The following is a 21,094-nucleotide window of genomic DNA, read 5'->3' on the forward strand; positions in this document are numbered from 1 at the left end:
CAGATGGGATCGTCTGAGGCTTTTATTCTTAAACCAGAATTCGCCATTTAGTTACATCAACAGAAATTAAACAGGACCTAGTGGGGTCAACTCGGGGTCTTTTAAGCAAATATTCCAATTTCAATTAAAAAAAAAAAGAGTGACCACAAATATCCCATAAAACTCAGAATGATTTCCTCCTGGGTTTAGTCCGAAGTCTGTTCGGCACCAGCTCTTTTCTGGATATTTAATCCTTCCCTTCTCCAGATCACAGGCCATGTTGAAGTAATAAATTTGAAAAGCAAATAATAAGAAATCAGGAAGGGGGAGGGAGAAGGAAGACAGCTGCGCAGGAAAGTTGGGTCGGGGGAGGGGCCTGAGCCCGGGGAGGGGAGAGAAGGCGCTCAACCTGTTGGTGGGCTGCAGGGGTCCCACTCTGCTGCACACACCACCTTAGTCAGGCTGCGGGCGGAGCCGGGAAACCGAACGCTGAAACCCGGGGCTGCGGGGAGGGCGGGGGAGGGGTGTGTGCGGGGAGGAGGGCGGAGCTTATTTCCGAAAAGGCAGATTCCTGGGCCGAGATTCTGACGAACTCCCTTAATTAACCGGCCGCGGACCACTGAGGGGGTAATTCGATCCGGGGGGGGGGGGGGGAGAGGGAGTGAGCTAGCGAGGCCAAAAGTGCAATCAACTCCATCAGCTCCAGGAATTTCTGCCCGGGCTGGCAGCTCCAGGGCCCCCGAGGAGTTCAGCACCGAATCATTCATTTAACAACAGACCTACCTCGAAAGCTCGCGAGCCTGAAGTCGAGCTAGCTGCCTCAAAAGTCTCAGTTTGATCACCCTGCCTCTGTCTCGGGAGACACAAAGCCTTGCCAGGGGACCGTGGTCCTCCCTCCCGCCGCGCCCTGGGCACAGACTCCCCAAAATAGTTCCCGGGGGTGTGTGTGGGAGGGGGTAAAGACCGCACCACCGAGCTCGGCCCTCGGACCCGGGGAGCCTGTAGAGCCGCGGTCACACCCGCAGTGACAGAGCCCGAGGGAGGTGGCCGAGTGGCAGCGCCGGGTCCACTCCGTGTCCACCCCGCTCGCAGCCCCGCACCGCACCGCAGAGGCCCCTGCACCCGGCCCCACACCCCACTGGAAGACGTCCACTTCGCGTGGAGTCACTGGAAACCAGAACATCAAATGGTTCCGGGAGGAGGGGGAGTGGGCGCGAGATAGTTCTTAATGCCGAACGTGTTTGTGCCGGTTACACGACCGCTTTGAAATCCGCCCGGGCAGATGCGCAAGTTATTTGAATGTATTATCCCAGTACCTGTCATTTATCACTTCAGTCAACACGCCTTTGCCAACTCAATCGCTTTTGATCTCATTCTGCCTCCGTTTCGTAATTTCCGCCCTCTTAAACATATCAAATACTTAAAAGAAAAAAATAACGTGAACAATATCAAAACCCACCAAAAGAAATCCATCCAGCCTAGGAGCCAGGCACGAAGGTAAAATTTTTAAAAAATCAAAAAATAAAAAAATAAAAAAAATGTATATACTAACGCATGGGATATTAATCTTCAAGTGGAGGTAGCAAAACCAACACACACACACACACACACACACACACACACACACACACACACACCCTGGAACAAAACCCTTCTCGACAAGTTATTTGATCTTGACTAAAATCAGCAGTTGGACGGTCTTTGTAAAGCTGACAGCCAAACTCTGACAATGGTAAAATACTCCAGCCCCAGTTAGTGGCGCTACCCCTTTAAAAAACGAGCGGATCCTGCTCGCCGCAGAACTGAATACAGTATTTTCAAGCTTGCCTTATAATACGCATTACTGGAGGGGGGTGGATAATAAAGAAGGAAGAGAGAGAGAGATAGGTTTACCACCTCGCCATGGTCGCTATTTCTGCCCTGGGGAGTGTCTTCTGGGAGGAAATAAAGTTTCGAGCTGGATAAAAGTTGCCGGCTGGTCCTTTCTTCCCACAACAGCTGGAGCTCCGCTATGCAAATCGGATCCTTTGGCGTACATCTTACAAAGAAAAAGTCGCCAAGGGACAAGATTCTTGGTTTGCCTTCAAGGTGGAATTGAAAAGCCTTATAGAAAATATAAGGTCCGTGCAACCCACACGGTGAGCCGACCCACTGCAGGAGGAGGGGGAGGGAGAGAGAGAGAAAAAAAGCACCACGTAAATAATGTAGCCATCAAGCACAAATATCTATTCCCAGGCACATTCAGACACAAGACAGCCAGACTCTCAATACAGACCGGCCCACAGATAGAACGCTGGGTGAAAAAAAAAAATTCTTACAAACCTCACTAAATTTTGCCTCTCTTAAAAAAAAAAAAGAAAAGAAAAGAAAAAGAAAAAGAAAAAGAAAAAAAAAAAGCCCTCCGGGTCTCCACCACCACCCCTCCCCAGCTCCCCATATGAGGCGATAAAATTACATTATGTAGGTATGATCAGCGCAGGGATTTTTTTTAAACAATAAAAATGGTTTTGGGGGATGCAGAGGGTAAAAGTTTGGTGAAAAGTTTGTGGGGGGTGTGTGGGGGGGTGGGGGGGTGGGTGAGCTGGGGGGCTGGGGGGTGCCGGGGGGCGCCGGGACCGCAGGAGCGGAGGAGAGCGAAATACCTGGAGTGAGTTGGGCTCCATCTCGACGTTCTGAATTGATTGAACTCAACATTCTCTCCAAACTTGTTGGCTTGAATGGATTGCATCAGGTCCTGGCAGGGGAAAGCATTCTCTGCTTGCAGCCGGCGTGAGGTCTCAATATAAAACTAAACTCTCGCCTCCCTCTCAGCACCAAAATGATTGAAAATATATCCTAATATTTCTCCGATGACTCAATTTTTAGCTCCTGTCAAAAAGATGTGGATTTGTTGCCAAAGATAGATTGATCAAATTCGAAATAGAGAAAACGGCTGCTTCCGACCTCGGAGGGAAGCAAATTGATCAAGGCAAAAACCAGACAGAAAGACGTAAAAAAAATTAAAACCCACCCTAAAACCAAGTAATGAGTGTATCTTTTTCTCTCAGTGCCTCGGATCTGGGGGTAATGTCAACTGAGATTTTTGAAGCAGAGCAAGGCTCTCGAACTGCGTTGTGCATCTGACAGGACCTGCTTGTATATGTCTAATATAAAGAACATTTCCTGCAGAGATTCCGGGGCGCCGCTCCTCTTTCTAATGCTCCTTAGCAGATTTGCTGTTATTAGACATGTAGATTTGTTTGATAGTTAAATTACGCTTCCTCACTGCCATGTTTGAGAGGACTAATCTGTTAAATTATCTTCTGATGCCTATTTACACGGAAGGGAAAAGTGGGTTATCGATTATATAAACATATAAATATTAATGCATTTGTTCGCTTCGCAAAAAAAATACTCAGCAGGAAAAAAAAGGAAGAAGAAGAGCAGAAAGACAAGTGAGCAGTGCACACACGTCTCGTGATTTTGCAACAATATTGAACGGACAGCAACTGCATTTAGGGAGAGGAACAATAAACCGTGCATGATAAATCAATACATGCGAGCCGCGAGTCTGCTCGGAATATGAATTCGGGCTCCGGGTTCTGCGTGTGCATTCTTTAATTTTGAAGTATATACACTCGTACGTGTTTACAATGCTGATGGACGCCAAGGGCTCTCTCAAATGATAATGTGTTTATATAACCCGGCGCTACAGGAATAATATACCGACTCCTACCCCACCCCCAGTCCTTCCCCTGCCCCCCCAAAAGGGAGGGGGAGCTTCCTCGGCAATAGTTTGAAACTGAAAAAATAATTCATTTGCAAACTAGTTAAATATCATCAGAAATTAAGCTGTTGAAAACGAGGGCGGGGGAGGTACGCACCGTAAGACAATAAAGGTTTTAAATGTGTATATTTATTGTTCTGGAGCCCTGGAGCATTGCGCGGTTTGCATGCACGGCTATTATGCAAACAGAGAAACTTAAGAGCGACAGAACAAGGAGCAGGCAGAGACTGCAAAGCCTTCGCTCGCTGCGACCCAGCTGCCGGTCCTCCGCCTGGCTTGCTTGCATTTTCGCAGCATTGATGTAAAATGGTGTACTCGCTTCCCCCACCCCTTCCCGGCTCTCCTCCCACTCTTTCCAGCACCCCCCAACCCCCTAGCGATTTTATTATATTGGCACCAATCTTTCCAGAGTGGGTCTGGCAGGCTAAAAAAGTAAACATGTACTATATGGGGGATAAGGTTTGTATAGTACGACAGTTGAAACTCGATCCGCGATAAAATTACAGGATGTTGAAATTACTAGCAAGCTATTTTTAACGCTTTCGCAACGTTTCACCTCTACTCGCAGCATCGAGTTGAGACAGGATTACTTTAATGAAAATTATATTCACATGGCTGAAGTTAATACACCCAACAGAGCACAAACGCCTCGTCTTCGGTGATCTGGCGGTGGAAGGACCCTCTGTGTGTGTTTTGACGCTTTTTTTCCATAACGTCTGCCTCCGCTGCAGTACGAATTAGGGCACTTAACATTATCTAAACCACATTTTTGATTCAGAACATGGAGAAGTCATAAAAAGGCAAGATCTATCTTGTTTCTATACACACAGAGATAAACGAAAGAAAATGGCAGATCCTCCAATTACAATAAGTAATAAAAGCCCATGCCAAAAAGCCCGTATTCTGGAAGCTGTCGAAAAGCTATTTTAATAATTTAAAGTAATATCCCAAGTCTGCACCGTGGGGGAGGACAGTGTACCAATTTAGAGTCTCCCATCTTTTGCATTAGCCAAATTATGACTTGCATATCACTCCTTAATTATCTTCCTTGAAATTTCATCTGATCTTAACATTTCATAAACATGGGTTAGAGAGAGAAATTACAGCCCTCTCGCCCTCTCTTTTTAACTTTATGGTGCACACTGCAGACGTTTGATTAGAATAACCCATTTTGTTCATTTTTAACATATGAATGGACTTGACTGAAGGGCATTTTACATATTTAAAAAATATTCATGAGATGCCTGGGGGCTTCTGTTAGCCTCTGTCCTGCTAGTGTAAATATATACATCCAATTCAAGAGATGATATATTTAAAAAAAAATAGCTAGAGTTGCTGTATTTTGACAAGATTTTCTTTGAGATCAACTGTGAGTCAGTTTCCTGCCTGACCAAGGCGGCTGCGTTTATGCAGGAAACCTCGACACAGTGCCTGAGGGCATCCCTGGATTGTGTATTAACCCCCCCTTACAAACACACAGCTTTGCACAGCATTTGAGCAACTTGGGTAGTCTTTGGTACTGTAAGTCTTTAAGTGTCTGTAAATGACTTCACCTAATTAGAGCCCTTCTTCTGTGTCTCTTGAAGGTAGGCAGTACACTAGGCAGCAACTGTTTAATCTCCCTGATAAGGTTTCCCAAACCTACCTTTGAATATTACTGAATATTTGCATTTTTATAATCAGTCCCATGCTAAATCTCAAAAGTGAATCTCTTTCCCTTTCTCCAGCACCATGATCCCCAGTCCCATAAACATAATAAATCTACTAAATCAATGCTCTATCCAATACTGAGAAGGGCTTTTAAAATTACAGATTACAGTAGTAGTGCCCCCCCTCCAAATATCTCTTGTTTTACCTCTTTAATGTGATGTTTGATAGACACCTGTAAATTATCTGTGGAGCAACTATCCATACAAAGAAAGTTTCAATTAAGATAAGGAGATTGCATTGAAACAGTTCTTTGAAGTAATGTAGTTAATAGCCTGTTTAATTTCTGCTTGTGAGAGAGTAATAACGTGGATTCAGGCTCCATCAATCACAAAGCAGATGTAAGACCAGAGACACCGACACCCAGGGGAATAGAGGCAAACCCCTGCAGTGCAGGGTCCCTGGGCTAATATAAAGTAAATACTCATAAACAGATTGACTGTTGTAAGAAGACAATCCATTCAAGACAGTTGTAATCATGAAAGCAACTGCTTTACTTAGCTATAAAAAGGCTCGTAGCTGGGACTGGCTGGGCGTAAGAGGAGGAGGGCGGAGCAGTATATGTTTACATGAGTGACTATTTCTGGTTTTTTTTTTCTCCCTTGTACTGCAACACAGTAACCTCCACCCACACATCTATATTCCTGCTGCTTTATGAGCTCCCAATTCAACTAAGTTACCTGATATATTTAAAAGGTTTAAAAAATTTAAAAAAAAAATCATTCCCTGGGCCTCAAGGGGTTGGGGGACAGAGACACATTATTCAGTGTGTGTGAATCGTTCCATAAAGGATCAGGAGGATTAAGTTAGCTGCAAAACCCAGCAGTGACATAATTAGGCAGCTTGGGCTATAATAAACAGGATCATAAAAAAAAAAAAGTACAGTTTGAAGAAAGAAGGCGTCCATTTCGAAACTGCCAATCTCTCCGCTCACCTCTGGGCCTCCCCTCCCCCCAAATTGCAAAAGGCAACTGAAGCATTTTTGACCTTGGCTACAATAATACTTCATGTTTTAGCGCTTCAGTCAGCATTTTATCTACTAATTGCTACACACTACCGCATGTGGCTCGAATCTGCCACTGCAGCCTGCTTTCATTGGTGAACGAATTGCTTGATAAAAACTGGGAACTCAACCTGGCTATTTCCTTTCTGACTCCCCCCTCGGCGCCCCCACACCCTCTCTCTCTCTCTCTCTCTCTCTCTCTCTCTCTCTCTCTCTCTCTTTTCTTTTTCTTTTTCTCTTACAGCCAGACGATACTATTTTTTCTAGAAAAAGCTACACCGTTGAGAACAGGGGCGGGTGATGAATGGAACCCTAATGTTCTTCCGTAGGGAAGGGTTTGGGCAATAAGGGGAGAGTGATAGGGAACACATGGGGGGGCAAAACAGGGAGGCAGCTTCCAGCCTGCTGAGGGGACCTGATGCCAGGTGACTCTGAACACCCGGACCTTGACTAGTTCTGGGCAGGGAGACAGTCAGAAGGGTTTCAGCTGCCCACTTGGTAGTCTCTCCCCTTCCTTGTTTGCAAGGCCAAGAAGTGGGGATCCAGAGGTAACCCCTAGACTGTGTGGATTAAATCGTGACTTTAAAAACCACCCCGTGTGATGGTCAGCCCCCGCCTGGCCCATCCCCCTTTCATGCTGGCGCCACGACGAGCCGAGGCTGGTTGGCGATCGTCAGAAGGCACCTCCAGCAGAGCGGGCTCGCCCGGCTGTGCAACAAGTCTACTGTTAGGATGATAAACAGGGTTATACGGGTCAATGCTTTCCCGGAGACCTCTAGTGGTCAAAGGTTGAGCTACACCTTAAATTTGGGATTTCTAGCTACAGCAACCGTCTTCTGGACTGGGTGGGGGTGGGATGCCAGCCCTGAATTAGGCTGGGGGGAGACCTTTCTGAATGGATTTCGAATGGGACCCAGGAATGACGTGGGATACTTGGAAATAAAGGTTTCCTTGGGCAAAGGTCACCTGATGTTCTTTGTGGACAGGGGAAACCCCAAGGTCTCTTCTTACCGCAGATGAATCTCCTAATTTCAGGGAAATGGGGTTAGAAAATGTGCACGTCATTTCCGGTGACAATAGCAACGCCGAGTCTGTCTTGTGTTGTTTGTTTGCTTTGTTTGTTTAACTCAAGTTAAATTTGAGTTCTAACTTCCTCTAATTATCCAAGCACTTCTTAATTTTAACCAGCCGTCACCTTTAAATGCCTCCGACATTTATGACTTACTAAGCACACAAACACCACACTTCTTTTTAAAAACGTTGCCTACTCTGCACGGACGCATATAACATATGACTTTTAGCTGAATCACGAACTTCTTTTGTACGGAGATGGCATACCATCCCATCTCAAAAGGCAAGGTGGTGGTAATTCACAGATGCCTGGTTCTTTAGATTCATCTGTGACCCGCCTGACTCCCATTGTCCTCGAAGTTCCAAGATCTGCCTGCCTCTGCCTCCCAAGTCTAACCTCAGTTAGATTTTTTTTTAATTCCTAGAACAATTATCTTATATTATATGGAAAACGGAAACCCAGGGCATCTGAAGCTATCAAACAAATGTATATATCTGTCAATATATATGCTATATACCACCTGTGTCATATATGATACATATAACATATTTATTAATATCTAATAGCTATACACATTATTCTATATTATATAAAATATTTATTATATAATATATGCAATAAGTTGGCACATTGCATATATTATATGATATATCATATAATATGTTACACATCATATATTTACTAAATATATTATATAATATGATGCAGATATTATATTATTATAAGAATATGTAATATGCAAGAATATATAATAACTATATATAATATATATTCTTACATATATTTTTAAATGCACACCATATAGTATCTTGGTTTTGCTGGTTGGTGGGAGTGTACATCGCCTGCAGAAGTTTCCCTCTGTGTAGTTTCAAGTGGACATTAATGCTGGCCTTGAATTTGGTGATTTACAACTTGAGTTAATATGACAAGCATTAAGTAAACTCTTATGTAGATGCAGAGGGGGTTTGGTAGCTAAATCACCACACTGAAAGTCAAGGAATGAGTCCTCACTTGTTTTCTGGGTCTCCGCGTCCATTGTTGCAATTATGTGACAGAAGTAAAGCCCAATTCTGACTTTGCCAAAGTCTCTTGGGTAATTTTGGCTCAAAATTGTCTGTGTGAAGTGTTCGCTCACGCTGGGTTGTCAACCAAACCCGTGGGAGTGCCGGTACCCACCCACACCCTCCAGGGCCCCAGACTGTCAAGGCCATGGCTTCTCTACGCAGCCTGAAGTGTGTAAATGGGGCTCGTCATCGCCAAGGGCCGAAAGTGGTCAATGTCCTTGGCCAAGAAGTGCCTGGAGGCTGTTATGATCCTTGTCAATGACTTTTGATCAAAGTGAAGCTGGGTGGGCTTCCACAAAGAAAACTGGGATCAGATGAGTCTTCTGAGAGTTGCACAATGGCTTTAAAAAATATTATTTTTGTATATGTGTATATGGTTTGTATACATGTTCATGTGTATATATGTTTATTTGTATATGGGCACGTGCATACACGAGCATTCATGTGTGCGTGTGCACGTGTGCACGTGTGCATGTGTGTTTGTGTGTGTGTGATGGTACGTGTGTATGGGGAAGTCCAAGTTCACATTACGTGTCTTCCTCTATCACTTTCCTCTTTACTTATGAGTCAATGTCTGTTGCTGAACTTGAAGTTTGCCAGTTCTAGCCGGTTTAGCTTGATTGTTTATCAGTCCCTCCTCCATCCCTCGTCTTTTCCTCCAGAGTGTCGGAATTAGTCCCATGTCTGCCTGGCATATGTGTGCTGGGGTTTAAACTCTAGTACGCATGCCTGTGTGCCAAGCGCTTCATCCACTAAGCCAACTCCCTACCCATGTGACACCACTTTAATGGCCACCAGGACCCCGGAGTTGATTATTACATTTTGGGGGAGCTTTGCAAGCAGGCGATTAAGCACACCCATTATTAAGCCTTAACTTTCATAAATTCACAGCTCCCTAAATTATATTAATGAACAAGGAAACAGACCCGAACCCCATTGCATTGCATTCTGCTGCAGCTTACTGCCATCTCTACTCTGGAGTTTAACTCTATCCCAATGATATCCTTACTATTGCATATCTCTTCGGCATCCACTGACTTGACAGTGGTGGCTTTGAAACATGAAAGAATGATAGCACTTATACCATGGAACTCAACAAAGGTTATAAATCAGAATATGACGTATTGTTTATTGATAGGTTAGACTTAAGGGAGAACTATGGCTTGACTCTGAACTGTCTCTCGGAGGCACGCTTGGCTGCCAGCTGATGGCACTTGGGGGAAGTGATTGGGCTTTGATTCCATCCATGGGTTCATTTCCAGATAGACGCTTAAAACTTTTGGTGAATGATTGTAGAGACCTAGGAAACAGAGGCTAGTTTGAGAGGCAAGCAACTGGGTACTTGAATTTGAAGGATATGCTTGCTCCTGGCTGTTCTTGGTCTCTCTGTTTTCTATAGCCACCACACACTGTCTGTTTGCTAAAACCTTTGGCTTTACTTCAGGCCCAAAGTGACAGGAACTTTGTGACCCTCAACTGAGACCTGCAAAACTGTGAACTCAAACAAATCTTTCTTCCTTCAAACTTCCCTCAAGTACTTGTTCCCATAACAGAATGCTAACCAAGAAAGTAAAGGACAGAGGAAATTTGGTAGATTAAGATGGATAATTTTAGCTATTGACTGGGCCGGTGGGAGAGGGGGTTGGCCTGCATTGAAGTTACTGAACAGGATTCATATTTTGCTAAAGTGGACTCTGTCCCCTAATACAGATGGAGATGCAGTCAAAAGCTCAGCACAACCAGCTTATAGAAGAGGAATACCTGCACCCTTCTTGAGCTCGGAATTTGGTCATTCTCTTAGGCCTTCAGAGTGAACTCAGAACATTGGCTCCCCTGGTCCATAGGCCTTTGGACTCTGGAAGTACATGCTGGCTTTTCTAAGTTTTCTGCTTATTCACTTCAGCCCTAAAGGCTTCTTAGTATTCATTAACAATCATGTACACTAATGCTTTATAATAAATTAATACACACACACACACACACACACACACACACACACACACACACACACACACGTACTTTATTGGTTCTCTTCCCCTGGAGATCCTTGACTAATCTGGGAATTAAACCTAAAAGTATGCTAAAAATCTGTTTCCAGTTATTTTGTGACTAGCACAAAAGTGGAGGAAATATTGAAACTCATTGTTTATTACCAGAAAGAAGTTGCTTGTATTATTAAGGAGAGAATGAAATTCAGGGATGCATCCTTAAGGTTTATTTTTTAACTTCTGTTTTATTCCTTGGGAGAAATGAAAATGTCAACTGGCATCTATTTATTCATTTTGAGACTGTAGCTATGGATAGAGTTAAGCAAATATCTACAAAACGATAGAGTGAGAATAAATTACTGTGTGTAATGAACAGAATTGATGATTTTATTACTACTTGGGACTTTCTTCTATGTCAGTAAAATGTATGTATTATTACTTTCTCCATTGATGTAATAATATGTTTGACAAAAAAGCATTTTAAGGAATGAAGGCCTTACTACAACCACCACCACCACCACCACCACCACCACCACCACCACCACCACCATCATCGTTGTATTGTCTTTTGATTTGAAGGGATGTGGTTCATCATGCCTGCAAAGGCAAAGAGTCAGGAGTATAAGGTGACTGATCACATTGCTTCTGCATACTGGAAGCAAACACCAGAGCTGGGCTATTAAGCTTCAAGGCCCACTCTCAGTGACTCGCTTCCTCTAGAAAGGCCACCCCTCCTAAGGATCCCACACTCTTCCCAGCTGGGAACCAAGTATTCAGACACATGAGTCCATGGGGGAACATTGTACATTCATATGTCAGCAGTGTATAATAAACTTATATCCCCAAGTATGTATGTGTACAATTAGGTATAGATACACACACATAGATACCTAGACATCTGTATGGTATGCACAGGTACATATGTATATAAATACCATATTTATAAACACATAGACACATACACATGTTGAGAGAGGTCGCTAGTTCATTTCCCAACAGACCTGACTTGAAATAATCACACAGAAACTAAATTATTTGCAATACTGTTTGGACAATAACTTAAGCATATTTCTAGCTAGCTTCTATAGCCTAAACAAACCCATCTCCATTAATCTGTGCATCACCATGAGGTCATGGCCTACCGGCAAAGTTTTCCAGCTGCCAGCTTGCATCTTTCTCCTCTGGCGGCTACATGGCTTCCCATTGACTCTGCCTTCTTTCTACCAGCATTCAGTTTAGTTTTTTTCTGTTTAACTCTGTTCTGTTAAGCCACTGGCTGAAACAGCTTCTTTATTCGTTAACCAATAAAATCAACACATATACAGAAAATCTTCCCACACCATTTTCCCTTTTCTGTCTAAATGAAAAGAAAGGTTTTACCTTTAACACAGTAAAATTACATATAACCAAACAGGCATCAAACAAGAATTACAGTTACAATATCCATATCTACTTTATCTTTTATCATAACTAAGGAAAACTATAATTATAACAATCTACTCTGCAACTCAAAGACTCTAGAAGGATATAATATTACCTAAGTAAACAGGAAGTTCATTGTTAGCAACTTCCAAAACTCTAGAATTGACAGAGACATCTCACTGCCTGGACAGTCATCCAAAGTTCTTTGGTAACGTTGCAGGTACCCATCTTCAAACCTATTGGCCCATAGTCTCTGGCAGACTTTTACATGAAGCAGGAATTTTCAAAGACAGTTCTGCCTATATTGGCATTTTGTCAGTCACTTTCTTCTGTGTCCTGCAGAGTGTCTGGCAGATTCTTTCATGAAGCAGGAACCCTGAAGGATGATCTCACCTTTAGGCAACTTCAGTAGTCATTTTTCTGTGTGCCCTGCAAGTCAGGTCAAGCAGTTCAGACAAGAGCAGTTCCTTGCCCAAATGACTAACAAACTCCATGAGTAGCCTCTTTGATGCCCATTATTCTCTTGAAGTAACTGGTGCTGCCATGAGCAGATGTGTATCACGATTATGGAAAGGCCTAAATTCTTAAAGCATTTTAAATGCCATATTCTGTAGTCTTTGAAAGGTTTGAAGAATAACTATCCATCTGAAATATATCACTGTACATCTAGAAAATCTAACTAACATGACTACAAGATTAAATATTATAGACTATTATCTATTAACCTATATTTCTTAATTATGCATTGCATTTTGAAATGAGCTGTGCAAACACAATACCTTAATCAAGAGCAAAAATATATATATAACAAAAGTGATCTTAAATTTGTATCAATAGACCAAGATCCATACCAATGTAAAGTATTCTTCTTTATATCGTATCCCCCTTTAAATGTAAACAAACATTTATAGACAATATTTGGGAATGTGGGCATAGTTCTCTCCAAACTGCTTTCTGCTTTTTGTTGGGCAAAGTAATTTTAGGGAGTGTTCACGGCAACTTTTTGGGGGGTATTGGTCTATCAATCCACATTAGCCTAGAAGGAATCCATAGATTCTCATCCTCTGTGGAAACATAAGAAGAACCTCTTTTCCAAAGCAATAAATCCTTAGATCAAAATTTTGAAGTCAAGATACCTTTAAAATATATGTTGGTTTAGCTTAGTAGGCCATACAATGAAACGTCTCTCTGTACTTAGCTCCTTACAGTCAAAAATTCAAGAAAACACAGTAATATACATAATCCCATACTCTCTGTGTTTATTTCATCTTTATGTGGCTTATTTTTCTTACTCTATTGCTTTTTCTACAAGTTTACTCTGCCTCTTTAAAGACTTTATTTTATTTTTTTAAAAATTTACTTCTTTTCATAATTCTCTATACTCTTTTTCTTCCCTCTCTCAAGCATATGTACATTTTTTTAACACAATATGATACATTTAAAGGTCTTTTTCATCTGAATTTGTCTTTATTGTGTATCTGTAATCCTTTCCTGACCAGGACCACTTCTTAAAATGGTAAACGGTAGGGATAGGACTAAGGCTGCTTTGCCTTTTGGCTCTGCCTAGTCCAACATAATGAAGGTATGTTCACCACCTCAGCAAAGTATCCATAGTTTCAAGAGATACAGTGTAATTGGAGGTTTCTATCCTGTCCATCATTTCCCAGATATCCACTCTGGAGCTTAATATTAATTACAAACTGTTTAGCTGATGGCTAAGGCTTATTATTAACTAGCTTTTACACCTTAAATTAACCTATTTCTATTAATCTATACATTGTCACATGGTCATGGCATTACCTTACATCTTGCCTCTCCAGTGGCTGCTGGCATTTCCCTGACTCTACCTTCTTTGCTTCATTTCCCACCTGCTATATTCTGCATGGCTATTGGCCAAATCAGCTTTTTGTTTAACCAATGGTAATACAACATATTTGCAGCATACAGAAGGGCATCCCACATCATCTCCACTTTTCTGACTAATTAAAAAGGAAGGTTTTAATTTTTAACATAGTAAAATTACATACAATGAAATGATTGTCAGTAAGAATAACAGCTGCAATATTTAGTCTATTTGTGTTTGACAAATTTAAAGAAAAAATTCTATCATCCATCCTATTGTTGTGAGTCTAAAGTTTCATATCTAATTTATATTTCATCATAACTAAGAAAAACTGTAATTATAACTATCTAGTCTTCAATTCCATCAAAGACACCAGAAGGATATATTACCTAAGTAACTGGGAAGTGAATTGTAAGCACATTCCAAAATGACAGAGATATCTGACTGCCTGAGCAGTCATGTTGGGGCATCCATCTTCAGTCTATAGGCCTAGAATGTCTGGCAAATTTCTCAGTGAAGCAGGAAATCTGAAGGACTATCCTGTCTATTTTGGCAAAATTCATCAGGTACTTTTTTTTTTTTTGTATCCTAAAGAAAGTCTGGAAGACTCTTTTATGAAGTAGGAACCCTGAAGGACTGTCCCATCTTGTTTTGGTGGATCCTGCATGTCCAGTTCATACAGTAGTCCATTAAGCAGTCCAGGCAAGAGCAGTTTCTTGCCCAGTGGCTAGCCTTGCTACATTGAAAGAAAAGTCCATAAGGAGTTTCTTTGATGCCCATTATCCTCTTGAAGTAACTGGTGTTGCCAGAAGTAGATGTCACTGTCAAGAAAAGTCTAAGTTCCTAAAATATTTTAAATGACATATTCTGTAAGAATTTGAAGTGTATGAAGATTGCCTATCTATTTGAAATATATGTCTGCATATCTAGAACACCCAACTAACATATAAGTTTGACTATTACAGATGACTATTAATTTGCATTTCTTAACTCTACGTTAATTTTTAAATGAATTGTTTAAACATAATACCTTAAACAAGAGTCAAAATATATACATAATGCCACAAAATTAACCTTAAATTTGAATCAATAAATCAAAGTCCTTATAAATGTAAAGTATTTTGAGATTAATAGTTACACTTTGGATTAAAATAGATTCACTCATCTATCCTTTTTTTCATCTACAAGTTCTCATCTTTTGTGGAAGCAAAAGCAGAACCTCTTTTCCAAGCAACATATCCTCAGACCCAAAGTTTGAAGTCAAGATAGCTTTATTTTGGTTTAGCTTAGCAGTCGCCATAATCAAATGTCTATCATAGTAAGTTCATTAACAGTAAAAAAAATTCATAGGAAACACAATAGCATACATAATCCAGACTCTCTGTGTATTTGCCATTTTATGTGGTTTATTATAATTTTTATTGTCCTATTTCCTTTTTAAGAACCTCAGTTTATTATCTTTAAGTTATTCATTTAATCTATGATTCTGTCTATTCTTTACCCCTCTCTTTCAAGCCTATGCATATATAAAAAACACACTGTAACCTGTTTGTCTGAATCTGTCTTTACTGTGTATCTGTAATCATTTTCTGACCAGGAAAGTTTTTAAAATGTTTAGTGAGCATGGCCAGAATCAATACCATGGTTTTGGCTGTTGGTTGTAGCCCATTTGACTTTCCAACATGGAAGAGGTATGTTCACCACCAGCTCTGGGAGCCATGCTAATCTCCCAAACTCTAGGGACATGGTGGGTTCATGCCACCATCAAGCAACTTATAGCACACTGCCCACAAATGCCATTTAAGTGTTCCATAGCAGGATCTGCTGAAAAAGCCATCTGTGCTATCAGCACGAACAAGGAAGCCATCTTCTAAAGGAGCCATGCATCTGCTCATCACCAGGAACCAGAGCCTGTCTGAAAAGCATGTGGCTACCAAAAAACTGTACTTGACTCCCTTTTTTGTGGGTCTAGAAGCCTTCTTTTATAAAGTTTTTTTTTCTTTTTTTCTTTTTTTTTTTTTTTTAGTCTTATGTGGATCCATGCCAGATTGTGGGTGCCATTTGCAACTGGAGGTTTCTCTTCCACCTCCAGTTCCCAAATGACCACTCTGAGTCTTAATCTGAGGCTTAATAGTCATTACAAACTGCTTGGCCTATTCGTTCTGGCTTATTATTAACTAGCTCTTACAACTTGAATTAGCCCATTTCTGTTAATCTATGTACTACCATGTGGCTGTGATGTTACCTCACATCTTGCTTCTCCAGCAGCTGTTGGTATCTCTCTGGGTCTACCTCCTTTTCCTCTTTACCTTTGCTTGGATTTCCGCTTAGTTAAATTTTGCCCTGCTATAGGTCAAAGCATCTTCTTTGTTAACCAATGGTAATAAAACATTTTCACAGCATACAAAGAGACAGCCCACATCAATGCAGCTTGTTGACTGAATACCAGGGACTTTGCTAATGCAATAGTGTAGGAACAGAACACTCCTTGGATTTTTTTCCCCACCCAGTGGATGACAGTGTTGTTCCCCCTTCGTGTTTGTCCTAAAGCACTGTATAATTTTGTTGGTTGTTATTAAATATTTATTGAGTTTTTTTTTTGCCCAATGTGGTTCAGTTACTATGCGTGTGAAGGGACCCTTCAGAATGAAAGGTGTCATATAAATAGAGGATTATTTTATGAATTGCTGCAAGTTGCAATATGGAAATGTGGTAATTCACTAATCTTATATCAGCCCATATATCTGGGAAACAGCCATGCATCACCTTGCCATTTGAATCTAACACCGTTTATATCTTATTTTTTAAAAATGTCCAATCATTTTTTTAAATGAGAAAAAGCAGTGGAGGGGGAAAAAACTCCTTTAATGCAATGCTTCAGCTGAAAGTTTAATGACACAAAAGGCAGGCAATTCAAACTTACAGGTCCCGTAGCAACTGTAACTCTGCTATATAGCACATTTAGGCATAGATTTCACAGCATGTACCTCGATACAAAATACTCCTCACTGGGCCTGCAAGGGGGCAGAGTGATGGTTGCTATGGGTACCATGACTTTGAATTTCCAGATTTTTGGAGAGTTTAAATTCTCAACCAGAACATCACATTAATAGTTCATTTTTTTCTTTTTGCACTGAAAATAATAAAGGCAGTACCGTTGTTTGCCCTGTCAAACCCATCCCCAGCTCAGTCCACTGCACAGTATAAATACCTCCCCAAACACACTCACCCTACTTGCTAAAATTAAACACATGACCTCAGCCAAGGGAATATTTTAGTTTGCAAATTTATACGCGATGACTTTCACTTGGATTAGCTAAATCTGCTTTCTCATCCTTTCTTGAAATCACCAATAAATTCAGGTTAACTCTTTCAGAATTTGAGCATATTTTATCTGGTTTTCATAGCTGAGAGGATATGATAATCATATTCATTGTATATGAAATATGCAATGTGTGTATTTATAATTTATGCTCTGTCTACTTCCAAAAGGAACTGGAGACAGCTAACTGCAGGCATTTCATTTATTCATTTATTTCTTGAGCACACCAAACAACTTTATGTCTTTATATTGACGGTCTCAGGATCTCTTTTCACTTTTGACAATTAATGGGGCTATCAGAGTCTTTGTTTATGGTGGAGATGTCTATATGCATCTGTGAACATAAATGCACATATACATAGCTCTATGTAGATCCCAATCTTAGACTTTAAAGTGGAGACAGCTACAATTATTTATTCATTAACTTGCTGTAAAGTAATAGATTCGTTGAGAAAATATATTTTTATGAAAATAATTTTTCTTCCCAAAATGATAAACTGTGATAGGAAAAGATACTATTTAAGGCCACAAGGTTGGTCGGAAACCTACTGTAGTCTGTGACAGATAGATAGTTAAGAGAAGCAAATGATGCCTTAGTGTTGTGGTGATTGTCGTCTTGACCCCACAACCTCCTGGAAATGTCTAGGTTCCCAGACCATACCAGAAGACCATACCTAGCATTGTGCATATTTGCCTGTACTGTTCTGCCAAGTCTATGGCTGTTCTCTGCCTACAGAAAGCTCCTATTCATGCTTCAGAGCGGGAGGGAGGTCTATATATTGACACCTCTTTTAGCTGGATTCTGATAGAACTTCCTGTGTACCCCACCCAGACCCTTTATTATGTAGCACCTGACTTCATGTTTAATTACCTGATGTTACCCTCTACATTTGCCAAGGAGAGGCCACATCTGTTCTTTTTGTTCCCTAACATGGCAGCTGGCATCCCATATATACACAATATGGGGAATTTAATTCAATGAATGATACATGGATACTCTAATTCACCGAACGCCGAATGCATTTTTAATCACTCAGCACAAATGTCTCGAATTTAATCCATACTGATGCTGGGAGGGTGGCACTCTTCAGTATTCTTGAGGGAGGTGACTGAGGCTTCATCAAAGTTCAGTAGCCAGCAAGTGACAGAGTTTGATGGGTCCTAGCACTGATATGAGAAAGAAGACAAAGCAAGAAGCAGAGCCTCTGTCTTTAAGCCATCTACAGCCTACTCTGGGAGATAAGACACAGAGCCCAAATAAAAGCCACATAACAATATGAAGTCAGTGCACAGATGACCATAATTAAAGCAATGCCGAGTTTGCCGGAATAGCTACTTCCCTAATGAAATATTTAGGGTCAAGCCTTTGAAGTGTCTCTGTCTCTCGCTAAACCCTTGATTTAGAATGCATGTCAGATAAATATATATTTATTTGTAAGTTAATATCTGCTATTGCACTAATCTGTTGCACAGATATCACACATATATTAATGTACTCAAAGCTATTAATCACAGATAAATCTATAAGGCTGAGGCAGCTGTATTTATTTATATACGCGTGTGTGCAATCTGATTTGTTTCAGAATTTGACTAATTATGCGCCTTGCTTTGGAAGCAGTTCATCTAGACTAGGAAGGCTTAATGTAGGCTACAAATCTGCTCCTCTGGGACCCCTAGTAGGGGTGTGTCATTTGTGGTCAAATCACTAAAGACTGAGTGCCATGTAGAGCGTGGTACCCTCCAAGAAGCCAGAAAAGGCAAGGATGAAGCCAATCCTGATATTTTAAAGTTGAAATGCCAAAAAAGTTACATTTTGTAAAATAACGAGTTTTCTTTTGACATCCTACATACCTAAAGATCAGCGTCCATTCTTTACCTAAGTCAGTGTCCACACTTTGATGTCTTGAAGCAGTTCCCATTTTGGGTGTACCTGGCCAGTCAAAGTCTGAGAGTGAAACGTCTTGAGTTGTATCTTGCTCCTGGTTGAGTGTACCCCTTTTGTGTGTGTGTGTGTGTGTGTGTGTGTGTGTGTGTGTGTGTTTAGATGCATATGTGTGTGGAGACCAGAGGCCAGTCTACTGTACCATCTATTGTTTTTTTTTTTAAATAGGACCTTTTATTGGCCTAGAATTTGCCAAATAAACTAGGCTGGCTGGGGCCCACCCCTCTGTGCTGCCTCCCTAGCCCTGACACTACAAGCATGTGCTTTAATTTCCTGTTTTTCTTTTCTTTTCTTTTCTTTTCTTTTCTTTTCTTTTCTCTTCTTTTCTTTTTCCTTTCCCTTCCTTCCTTCCTTCCTTCCTTCCTTCCTTCCCTCCTTCCTTCCCTCCTTCCCTCCTTCCTTCCCTCCTTCCTTCCTTTCTCTTTTCTTTCTCCCGATGTGGGTTCTAGAGATTGAATCCAGGTCCTCATGACTGCACGACAGACACTTTACCAACTGGGTTCCCCTGCCCTGGCTGTGGCTTTGAACTTGCTTTCCAATCATGATGCCTGTGGAGGTGGTGATCTTCTACTGTCTTGTCTCAATAACCGTGGGTCAATACACAGACGTTCATATGGAAGTGTGAAGTTTATTCCAGAATGCTTTTCAGAGCAGCATCTTTCATCCAACATAGGCGGGAACTGAGATGGCGACTTGACGTGGAGCTGCAGCAAGTATGGAAGGTCGAGCTGTGTCTTCTGAAGTCACCTTCGAGCCCCTGTGGAGGGTGGCTGTGTGTGGCTCTAGACTAGTGGTTCTCAACCTGTGGACCCCACAGGGGTCGCATATTAGAGATCCTGAATATCAGATATCTACATTTTGATTCATAACAGTAGCAAACCAAAGTAGTCATGCAATACTTTTATAGTTAGGGGTTACCACAAACTGTATTAAAGGGTAGCTGCCTTAGCAAGGTTGAGAACCAGTGTTCTAACCATAGGCATCCAAATTGTAGCCAACAGGAGAGCCCAAGGCTTTAAGATTGTCCCAGTGCAGTGGAATGAAAGGGTATCTGAGAATCTAGAAGCATAGGCCTATGGGATTTTGGGAGTAAATGCAATGACCTTTTATTATTCCCCCTGCAATGTATATTGTTAGATAAAAAATGATTCAGGCTGGCTGTGGGAGAGCATCCTGTGCAGACAGAAAGTATGTCATGTTGTTACCTTGCCAAGATTTAAGATGGGTTTTGTCAAGTATAGAACAGTGTGCGAGCCATTGTCTTTCTTAAACCTACAAACCACATGAAGGCACTGGGAGGCTCCAACGTCAAGACTATCATGGTACCTCACAGCCCTTCCTGCTTTCTGTGTGCTGCTTCTTCTAGACGATCTTCATTTTGTACTCTGTAGCACACCCACTTGAAAGAGCCCAGCACAGAAAGGAAAGCGTGGACAAACAATAACAGCAATTTCTTGGCCCCAATGCATCCATGGACCTCTCTTGGTGGTAAACAGCGATATGGGCCCACTCCAGTGGGGCATGGATTAGATTGAGACTGGGTGGTCAGTCTTGAGTTGATGTTACTTTCATGAATGTGAGTGTGTATGTGTGTGTTGTTGTTCTTACTTGCATCCATGTGTGTCTAAGTGCACAGACGTCCTTTGGCAGACATGTGCCAAAGATCAGATATCCTGCTTCATCACTCTCTACTTTACTCCCTTGAGACAGGGTCTCTCCCTGAACCTAGAGCTAGGCTGTCGGCCAGAATATTCCAGCCATATTTCTATCCCTGCCCATGTCTTGCCTTTTTAGGTAGGAGCTGGGATTAGAACTCAAGTCCTTAGACTTGAGTAGCAAGTGCCTGTTGAACCATCTCTCTAGTCCCTTGGTCTATGTTCTTAATAACACCCCTTATCATCAACTTGGTGATAGTGTCCTAGATGTTGCAAGAGAAAAAAATTCATATGCTTGATGAATGAATGTATTAAAATTTCCCTCTGTCTG

At 41.4% G+C, this 21,094-nt stretch overlaps 1 protein-coding gene across 1 annotated transcript in view; it reads right to left on the reverse strand.

Moving 5' to 3' along the window:
* Nucleotides 1-1,162, reverse strand: part of Arid5b (AT-rich interaction domain 5B) — a 176,250-nt gene extending 175,088 nt beyond the window's left edge. Inside the window, 2 exon segments of the mRNA XM_048451570.3 lie at nucleotides 763-865; nucleotides 867-1,162. Of these exon segments, the coding sequence (XP_048307527.2) occupies nucleotides 763-865; nucleotides 867-1,162 (399 nt within the window).
* Between the last annotated feature and the right edge of the window lie 19,932 nt (nucleotides 1,163-21,094).

Source organism: Myodes glareolus, chromosome 18 (genome assembly GCF_982192425.1).
Source record: "Myodes glareolus chromosome 18, mMyoGla1.1, whole genome shotgun sequence".
NCBI classification, from domain to species: domain Eukaryota; kingdom Metazoa; phylum Chordata; class Mammalia; order Rodentia; family Cricetidae; genus Myodes; species Myodes glareolus.